Source organism: Prosopis cineraria, unplaced genomic scaffold (genome assembly GCF_029017545.1).
Source record: "Prosopis cineraria cultivar Desert tree isolate PC_DT_omini unplaced genomic scaffold, ASM2901754v1 PC3, whole genome shotgun sequence".
In the NCBI taxonomy this organism is placed as follows: domain Eukaryota; kingdom Viridiplantae; phylum Streptophyta; class Magnoliopsida; order Fabales; family Fabaceae; genus Prosopis; species Prosopis cineraria.
Window position 1 is genome coordinate 40,065,276 of NW_026555334.1, and position 10,624 is coordinate 40,075,899.

The 10,624-nt window shown below is 32.3% G+C and overlaps 1 protein-coding gene across 1 annotated transcript; it reads right to left on the bottom strand.

Moving 5' to 3' along the window:
- Positions 1-3,358: 3,358 nt before the first annotated feature.
- On the bottom strand, positions 3,359-4,012 carry LOC129305604 (uncharacterized). The gene has a single exon (XM_054945591.1). The coding sequence runs from the start codon at positions 4,010-4,012 to the stop codon at positions 3,359-3,361; it is 654 nt and encodes a 217-aa protein (XP_054801566.1).
- Between the last annotated feature and the right edge of the window lie 6,612 nt (positions 4,013-10,624).

The window sequence follows — 10,624 nt, forward strand, 5'->3', positions numbered from 1 at the left end:
TCATTGATTTGCGGAGCTCTATTGATGTTAACATTCTTAGAACAAAAGAGCTTGGATTTATCCATGTTAATCTTCTACCTAGAGGCATTGCAAAATTCAGAAAGACATTATTGCATGATCATGGCTTGGGATAGCGAATACTCTGCAAAAAGTAAAAAGTCATTAGAAAAAAATAAGTAAAAAATTAGAGGCTCGTAAGTTATTAGTTTGATTGGCATCCATTCATTATTATCAATGCTATTATTAATGCAATGACCTAAACGTTCCATATAAAGCACAAAAAGGTAATAAGAAAGCGGGTCCCCCTGACGGATGCCTCGAGAAGGTGTGAATTTCTCAGAAGGAACTCCATTCTAAAAGACCTGCATTCGTGTGGTAGAGATAGCCGCTTGAATCAAATTTCTAAGGTGATTATTTAACCCAATAGACTTAAGTGTATCGTTAATGAAATTCTAAGAGAATCTATCAAAAGCCTTCTCGAGATCTACTTTAATAGCCATGAACCCTTTTTTACCCATTTTATGTCTCATAGAGTGAATGATTCCCTAAGCAATGATGATATTGTCATTACTCTGTCTCCCCGTATGAAGCTACATTGATTATTACTGATTAGGTGATTCATATAGGCTCGAAGGTGATAAGAAAGAATTTTAGTGATAATTTTGTAGCTAACGTTACAAAGAGATATTGGATGAAAATCTTTCAAACAAGTGGGATGATCAATCTTGGGGATCAAAATGATGAAAGTCTCATTAATCATCCCAATAGATTCAAATCATTGAAAACTTTTTTGACAAATTTAAAAATGCTATGTTTCAGATTATCCCAATAGGTGTGAATGAAACTTGCGTTAATACCATCAAAACTAGGTACTTTAAAGGCTCTAATATTAAAAGTGGTATTTTTGATTTCATCATCAAACACATTCCTGTGAAGGCATTGAAGTTGGGTATAAGATAATGGAAGGAAGCTTCTTTCGGTAATCAAATTTGGCTTGGCAATGGTATCCTCCTTGAAGAGGTTGTCAAAATAAGAAGCAGCCATAGTTTTCAACTTGTTAAGATCATGAACCTAATTACCTTCTTCATCTTTAGGAGATAAAATCTAATTGCTTTTCCATCTAATCACAGGTATAGCATAAAAGAATTTAGCATTCTGATCGCCCATTTTAACCATTTACATCTTAATTTTGGGAACCAAATTAATTCTTCTTGTAAGAGGGTATAGTTATAATCCTCCCAAAGTGATTTTACTAGCTTCCTTAGAAAGTAATTGTCTTTGGTATTTCTACTTTTGTCAATACCTTCCAAGCGACACGAGATTCTATTCTTTTTGGAGGAGATATTGCCTATTTTCTTCTTATTCCATTTAGGGGCAGATTAGCTAAATTAGAGGCCCCTTCAATCTAATCCTCATTCATCCAAGATTCCTTAACCAAAAGGTGGAAAGAGTCTTCAAGCATCCAAGCCGTATGGCATTTAAAAGGTGTGGAGTGGTAGCCATGATGATCTTTTTTCTATAGTTGAATTCTAACTAGATGATGATCGGAACCATATTTGATAAGATGAAAAGAATCAGCCTGATGAAATTTAAGTCTCCAATTTGTATTGCAAAAAGTCTAATCCAGTCATTTTTTTGACCTTGCCTTTTTCCCAAGTAAATGTTTCACTATGGTAATTTAATTCAAGAATATTGGAAGAATTAATGCAGTGTCTGAATTGTTTCATAAATCTCTAATTATAACTATTACCTCCAGACTTATGTTCATAAGAAAGATAAGAATTAAAATTTCCAACAATAAGCCAGGGATCGGTAGTATTATGAGCTAAAGAGATGATAGAATCCCAAAGAAGGCCATGATTATGCGAAAAAGGATCACCATAAACATAAGAGAGCATGTAACTATTGTTAGTAGCTAAAATGTTAACCCTATAGTAAAGCAATTGAACATTAGAATTAATATAATCAATATTAACAATATCATTATTTCATAAAATTTAGATACCACCAGCATAACCCGTGGCTTCAATGTGTAACCAATCAAAAAAACTGTGTTTCCTAACAATATTATTAGCTTTTACCCTACTAGCTCTAGTTGACAAAATTTTAAGTATTATATGTTTTGGTTATCTCTCTAATACGTTTAGGGAAGCTTTTAGAATAAATACCTTCAATGCATAACCAATCAAAAAAACTGTGTTTCCTAACAATATTATCAGCTTTTGCCCTACTAGCTTTAGTTGACAAAATTTTAAGTATTATATGTTTTGGTTATCTCTCTAATACATTTAGGGAAGCTTTTAGAATAAATACCTTTACAATTCCAGCAGATAATATCTATAAAATAAATAAAAGGAGGAGATAAACCTGGGATATGATTACACGCTGGGAGACTGAGCTGACTCTTCGATTTGATTATCATTGAATTCGTCATCTTAAAGATCATTATTATGGGACTGATTCTAGAAATCCTCATCCAAGAGATCATCATCCAGAAATTCATCATCTTAATTCTCATGAGGAATTTTATTCGCTTCAACAGGTCCTAAGGTATCGGTTTGATGATTCATTGTAGCAATGTCATTAAATTGGGTTTCTGGAACAACTGATTGACTTTCCATTGGGTCTGGTGGTCTACTATGATCTATTAATTGGACAAGAAGGGGTTGAGAGTTTGGTTTGATTCCAGTATAAGTATTTTCAGCTCCCTAGACGTTAAGATTAGGTGCATAAATTTTTCTATTTTCCTTCATTCTATCAGCTACATTGACACAATCGTTTTGGCTGTTTTGATCATTGATGGGCCTGACTGATTTGGCAAGACTTCTTTTATTGCCTTTACCACATTATGGATCTATTTTGTGGGTCTGTTATTTTTGTTTTGGGCCTGCTTTTCCTTAGTTGCTTTTGTATTCAAGTTAAAAGAACTTAGGCCTTCCTACGAGAAAGTGAGCCCAGTCCACGAGTTCTTGATCTCTCTTTCATTTTCGTTCATTTTTCCTTTGCCCTTATTTTTGCTATCATATCATACTCAAAAGATCTCACCCTTTTTATACCTACAACTTCTTTCTTCCTCCATACTTGTTTGACATTTTTAATAGGCGAGGACGACTTAGATGGACCATTACCTATAACGGCCGGATTGAGTTGCCCCTGTTCTTCTACGTCTTGATTTAGCTGTACTAAGACGTCGAATCTTGTTCAAGAATAGGGTTAGTAGCTTGATTAGGACATGATAGGCGATTATCCGTTGGGTATCTTGGATTTCATGCACTTTTTGCCCATCTAAAGTCTCGCCAGATTCTCCAAACTCCTTCTTTGGCAGATCCTGATAAGAGTTTGGTGAGTTTCTAGAACTTTATTTTCCTTTTTCATTTTCTTTTGTGTTGCTTTTTGATGGGACTGGAGCTTGCTCGGTGAAATTTTTAGCATGTATTGCATCATTCTCCTTCTCTTTCTCTGGGTTTTTGTTCTTCAGATTTTGATTGCAGCTATTCTTATTATGACCATAACACCCACATCTAAAACAGATTAAATTTAGGCTCTCGTACTCTACATTAAAAAGCTCATCTTTGATTAAGAGCCTGGGACCAAGCTTCTTTTGAAGATCCACTTCTATGCTAATTCTAACAAATTTGCCACGCTCTGTTTTACCATTCTTGTCTGTGGTGTCCGATTCAGAGAGAGAATTAGAATCAACTTTCAATGTTTTTCCTATACAATTTCCTAGCCTCCAGAGAATTTCTTTGTCATACCACTGAATAGGAATAATGGTTAGTCGTACCCATAATGCAATTTTGCCCAGAATATTTAAGTTTGGGTTGAAACTGGGAGGCATCTTTGGACTAAGGATGTTGTCACAAACAGATTGATCTTTAGTTCTGACAATATAGTAACTATGCACGAGATCAATCAGTTCAAAATTTTTCAATTGCCACATTCTTGCTAGCCTGAGTTTAAGTGATTTCAGATTAATTTGTAGACCTAGAGTGTTGATAACAATGGCATCCATCCAAGGCAAACATATTTTTTTTCCATTTATCATTTGAAATTTGTAGGGCTAGATATTGATCCATCAATTTCTTAGTTCTTTTTGAAGGTATCCACTCTTGTTCTAGTTCTTTAGCAAGGGATTCATTTTGCTGTTTAGCTTCTCTACCTATGTTGGTGCTATAGCAGCCATTATAACCAATTAGAGAATCTTTATAGGAGATGGGTATTTTGGCTCCTTGTACTATAGCATTTGGTTTGATTGGCAGGGTAGTGTTTCCAGAAGATCCATTTAATTGAATTTCCATTGGTTGTTCTTGTTGATTAATACCTGGCATCTCATCTTGGTTATGTTTTTCCTGTTAATTCTGGATATCTGAGTGCTAATGCGATTCTTTGTTTCTGTCAGACATAATATCATCTAGCTTGGATATATTTCTGTTGAGTAAATCTATTTCTTCCTTGGAAGCAAGAGGATTAAGAGATACTTGATGAGATAAAATAGCAGCAACAAAAGTAAAGTTTGGATCTAGTTTGTGATGAGAATTCATTGGAGGTAGCAAAAGAAGAGAGAGATAATCGAAGGCAACAAGAAGGTGAACCTTTTCTCTAAGAAACTAGAGAGAAGGTGAAGCTTCTCACACTAGAAATTTTCTTTTTCAGTGCTTGAGGTTTTGGAGCCCTGGATGAGTAAAATTCATTCTTCTTGAACAAGATGAGTCTATAAGCAGTGTAGGCCCCAATAAAAGGTGCTTTCCAAACTGCATTTTGAGAATCAAGGATCAATTCACTTCTTAATGCTAAGACATTGAAATCCATCTACATATTCCACTGCTATAAAAATGATTTTATTTTAGATCTTATTCGACAATTAATAAAGGTCAAATATGCAGGCATGATTTAAAATTATTTGATAGTTTTTCACTATGAAAAACCATTAAATAAGATCACTTTATTTGACGTTTATTCTAAACAAGGGTCAAATAAAGCTACTTTATTTGATTGTTATTTAAAGCAACCCTTAAACAATTTTTTAAAATAATTGTTGAATAGAATAGTCTTTTTTATATCGTTATTTTTATTAATATTTTATTTTTGATATTAAAAATGTAAAAATCAAATTAAAATTGTTTTATCAAAATATAGAAACAAACTATTATTATTATTAATTGAAAAAAAATACAAATCACTAATATATAATTTGCATTTGCTCCCTAATTCCACCAAATGCAACTCTTGGTTTTAAAAGAAATCTATAAGAATACAACTCTTTAAGTTCTTCAACGCTACACCTAAAAAGTGGTTGTAATAATAATTCCATGCAATTAGCCTTTCCACGATAAGTTGTTCATTTGTCCTCAACTTTGATCAACGTTGGCACCTTTAATCAGTCTTCTTTTTATAATTGTGGTTCACTGGTGGCGCTGCAGGAAGTATTTTTGCAACACTAATTCTTTTGTTATCGCCATGAACTTTAAGTCCTACAAAATTCATGTGCAAAGAATATTACATAATGTGGGAGCTGCCTACATAGAAACCAAAACTAACTCTCAAATTGTGGTCCAGTCATTATGTAGCCCCACTCTTAAGATAAATGCCTGAAAAGAAGAAGCCTTTTATGATCATCTTCAAACTTTATGTTTTAAGAAAAGCGATGAGTCCAAGAAATTATTACAATTTGGCACTTGACCTTTTGTGGGATGAATATCAAAGTCAAAAACCAACTTCGAATTTTTGTTAGACTTTTCTATAATGTCAGATAGTAAGTTTCACACACTTACCCTACTTCTTGAGTTATAATATTGAAAAAAATTATGACAAAAAGAATAGGAAGGAAGGAAAAATCCAACTTACATGGAGTAAAACAGCAGATAAAATTGAAAAAATGCCAGAAAGTGGGCAACTTGGCCATCTGATTGAGAAATGTCGCATGTATCAGAAACGAATAGAAGACGCAAACTAGTCATGGACTTCAATCATAAATCTCTCTTGTAAGCGATTCATCAAGCACTTTGTGTGTGTGTGTGTGTGTGTGTGTGAGAAAAATAATTGAAGACAATATCAAGGTTGTTCTGGGCAATTGCATCCAAAACATCAAACAAGAAACATGTAAGCATGCATGTGAGTGATAAAAAAACTAGAGGCATAAAGCAATTCACAGAAAATAGAAAACCGTAATAACATTAGATTTAATATTATCATGGAACGGCCAGCTAAATTGCTACTTTAAATATAGCATATATTTAATTGATTCTAGATTTTCTAGCATAGAGAAAGAAATATAAGGGAAGCAGAAGAAATTATATCTTAATTGATAACTTATCCAAATGTACCTTCTGCAGCATTGCCAGTTTATGATTAACATTAGTAGCATTATCTAACTTCAAAGAGGAATCCTCAATCTGCCACGTACATAAGAAGGTCATTGTTAAATAATTATTAATTCCCATTGTTTCAGAAATGATATTATCTAAAACATTAAGAAATCAAGAAATGGAATTAACAAGCTCTGTAGTAGTTTGGAGTAACATTCTTCCTCATGCATCCTGACCAGCATATGCACAAACAAACTTCTCAAATATTATCCGATTGAAAGATTAAGAAATAACTACTCAATGTTTGCTTTTAAAAACTTAGAGGGGCTATGGTTTAAGCAAGCATCATTCGGCTAGAAATGCCCAACCTTAGCCAAACAAGTGATCTAAACAAAATTGATCCCAAAATTCATCATGTCGATACATTAATCACGAAATCAAAACCATTCCCAAAAAAGGTACACATTTCCAGTGCCGCAAAATGCAATTGACAGCACTCATTGATTGTAAAAAGGAACTAGCAAAAGAGAGAGGCAGTATAATGAACAAGCAAGACCTCAAAAACTGACCATTTGTGACCAAGCATTGCCTCTAATGATACCTAGTGACAATCTCGAACACAGTGAGCAGACGCAGTAAATGTATTGAGTGAAGGGAAGAGCCATGAACAGAAGCAAATTCATCGAGTAAAACTTCTTGCCTCGAGTTCAACAAAATGACCTAAACCACAAATTTCAAGGAACGCCCAACAGTGGAACCAATACACACCAAGAATCCAAATAAATGAACCAAAGGAGAATGAGTTTGAAAGCTTTTAATCGAAGAATCTCTAGCTGCACGAGTTCAATCGTACAGCGCATTGACAGATTTCATACGTGCGTTGAAGAACTTCAGTAGTACGTTTTGCCAGCAATGTGTGTTCAAAAGCAAAGAAGAGTGGTCGGAGTTGTGCGGCGAAGAATCGACAACAAGAGCTTGCAAGTCCAGAGACAAGATTCAAACGATGAAAGTGAGTCCAGAGTAGGGTTTTTGAACTTTACGTTCATTTACTTTGACGGTTGTTAATAAATAATAGTCGAATAAATATTTTCTCTATTTAAATATATAAAATATTTTTAATTAAGTTTTGTCTTTTAATAAAATAATTATTTATTTTTAAATTAATTTATTTTTTATATTTATCTCTATTAAACACTTTATAATAAATATAAAATTATTATTAATAAAATAATTTAAAAAAATAATAATTACACTTTAAAAAATTAAAAATATTTTATATTTTTAAATATATAATTTTTTTAAAAATATTTTATAATTTTAAACAGAGAAAGTATAACTTATTAAAAAATTAATATGCATGTAACTGTTTAAAAATTATTTTAAATAATAAAAAAATATTTCAACAAATATTTGATGCTTATTTTAAATAATTATCAAATACTTTTCATCTTTGTTTATTTGTTTTTTTTGCTTAAATAAATGATAAGTATGGAACGTTATATTTAACTAATTTTATGGTAGTGTTCATTATGGAATAAGAGGCTGAAGATGACCTGCTGCTGCATAGAAGTTGTCGTTCTCATTCTTCGTGTGAGCCTCACAAGTTTTAGATCGCATTAAGGCATAGTGAAAAGAACAGAGCAGAAGCACAAAGAGCTAAAGATGGGTAGAGAATATCAACCGAAAGCTTGTTCTCACCGTACTCTGTTTTCAAACCAATAAAACAGGGCTTTCATTTATGCATTAACTATCACTTGGAGCAGTCTTATTACACAGCCTTACATATGGTCTTGATCACATCCACGTATTGTCTGATGTTTTTTTTTTTTTTTTTTTAACTGGGACAACAATTGAGATAATAATGGGGTGCATGAAATGTTGTCATCTCTCTGGTTGTTTGCTGGCTCCTTAACTTAGCATTCACAAGTAATTTATAGAGTAGGGCTGTGCAAAAATTCTTTAATATTATCTAATCCGATCCAACCCAAGATAATTTGGTCTGGATAAAAATTAGTATTTCAATACCAAAAAGATCAAATTCCTCATTCGGGTTGGGCCAAACAAGACCGAACATTTGGACCACTTGATCCGATTTAGTCATATAAATTTATTTAATATAACTATAATTAATTTATTAATTATTATTACAACAAGTTAATTTATAATAATAATTAGTAATTTTTTGTATTTTATACTTATGAAATTATGAATATTGATCAAAATTTTAACATTGACCAACTTATATCTTCTCCTTTATTAAGGAAATTTGTTGTTAACTTGGTGTAATAAACTTTAGACATGTTAAAAGTTGTTTAATGTTGTTGAAGATTCTTTAATTTGAATCATTTGTGTTGTAACTAAAATACTTTTTGTTGCTAAGAAGGTTTGAAAAAAATTAGTATATCCATCCAAACATGATTTTTTTTCTTTTTGTGCAGGATTAAATAATTTAAAATGTTAAAAATGAAGCATGAAGCCTATTTATATGAAGATGGCCTTAACAAAAATTTTTTGCCCATGCTTACTGCAACATCTAGAAAGCAAAATGCCAAAAAGTTTACTTTGAAGATACTAATGTGAAAAATGACATTGCTTTCTCTAATACCAACTAAATTATCAACGATATGAAGCTCCAATCTAAAGTTGACTTTTTAAACAGAACAAACTCCAGACATGAAGTTAGATGGAATTCACCAAAATTTAGATAGGCTAAACTTGATGTTGATGGTTCGATTAAGCATGATGAAACAACTACTTATGGATGACTTATCAAAGACAATAAGGGGAACTAAATTAAGGGATTTACTGAAAATTTTAGTTATCAATCCAGCACTAAGCCAAGCTTGTAGGGATTTTAGACGGTCTTAACATATTCTGGGATGCTAAGATTACCAAATTGAATGTTTGTTCTGATTCTATGGAGGCTCTTTCTCTTATTAAAAGTAATTTCGATCAAAGCCACCCTCTTACACCAATTTTAAGGAACATTCAAAACCTCATGATGAGAAATTGGAATGTAACTTTTGATCACGTTTACAGAGAAAGCAATCGTTATGTTGATCTTCTAGCCCACAAGGTTTTGAGGGATCATTTTGATATTACCCTTTTTGACAGACCACTTATTGACTGTAGAAGTCTTATGGCTTTTGATATGACCTAATTTTGGTCTCCTTGCATGATTTTTTTTACTGTGGCCATGCATTAAAAAAAATGCTTTTTGTTGTTGTTGCAGATTGTTGTGGATTTATAATTATTGTTGTGATAAATTTTATATGACTATAAATAATTTCATTATGTTAATTGAGTTCATTATGTTGAAATAAATTACTGCCTCTTATAGATGAACAAAAAAAGTAAAGTGAAATGCTAGACAAAACAGGGACTACTCTGTTAGTCCTATTAGATCAATTCGGTCTTGTTTAGCTTTGGGTTATATCAAGATTAGACCAAACTATGAGTTACCTAACTCAATCCTTTTCAATAATAAAAAAAAAAAACCAGCCTTCATGTTAGGCTAAAATCCTATCGGATTAGTCCTCTATACAGTCCTAGTAGAAAGTTACTATAATAATGAAATTTATAAGGGGCAAGTTAAAATGATAAAAACAAAAAGTACAGTGAGTTATTTAAAAATAAGGATGAACTGTGGGTAGCGATTAATTAATTTCCCCAAATTCACTTGTTCACCAGAAATTCAAATTTTAGGAGCAGGTTTCACATTGTGCGGTAGGTAGCTACAATGCAACCTACCCGATTGTGCCCACTTTCAACGCCTACTCGCCTACTTCATCCTCAAGGACACGAATTTGTTTTTGGCCAAATCAATAATTATAAACTAATCCCGTAAAGCAGTGCAGTAAATCTTTTCACTGGCATTACAATTATATGGATACCCAAATACATACGATAACTGCAATAAAGATTATGTATATCCATATGTATATACTAGTACAAGTATCATATAAAATCCTTATATATCCGCACACTTATAAATTAATGACTACCATGATTCCCTTCAAACCTCGTGGAAAATTTGGGCTCACAATCTAATTGGTCATTGAACGATAGTATTTTTGAGAAGGACAAATTCAACAATTTATCAATTTATATGATATGAAATCCATTAAAATATCACTCAAGTAATCATTCATATGATTAAATTGTAGTCACAAATTCTTTAAGAAATTAAGCTTCATAAAAATGAATCGATAAAATTGACGCAATGGCGTGTGATAATTAATCAACTTATCTATGTATAAATTGACTGCTTCTCTCTTGTTAAGCGCATGAAAAATTAATATATTATCCCTCAAAGTCAA

What these genes read in the sequence shown, in the direction of transcription:
- LOC129305604 (XM_054945591.1), bottom strand. Translation starts at nt 4,012, where the DNA reads ATGGATGCCATTGTTATCAACACTCTAGGTCTACAAATTAATCTGAAA.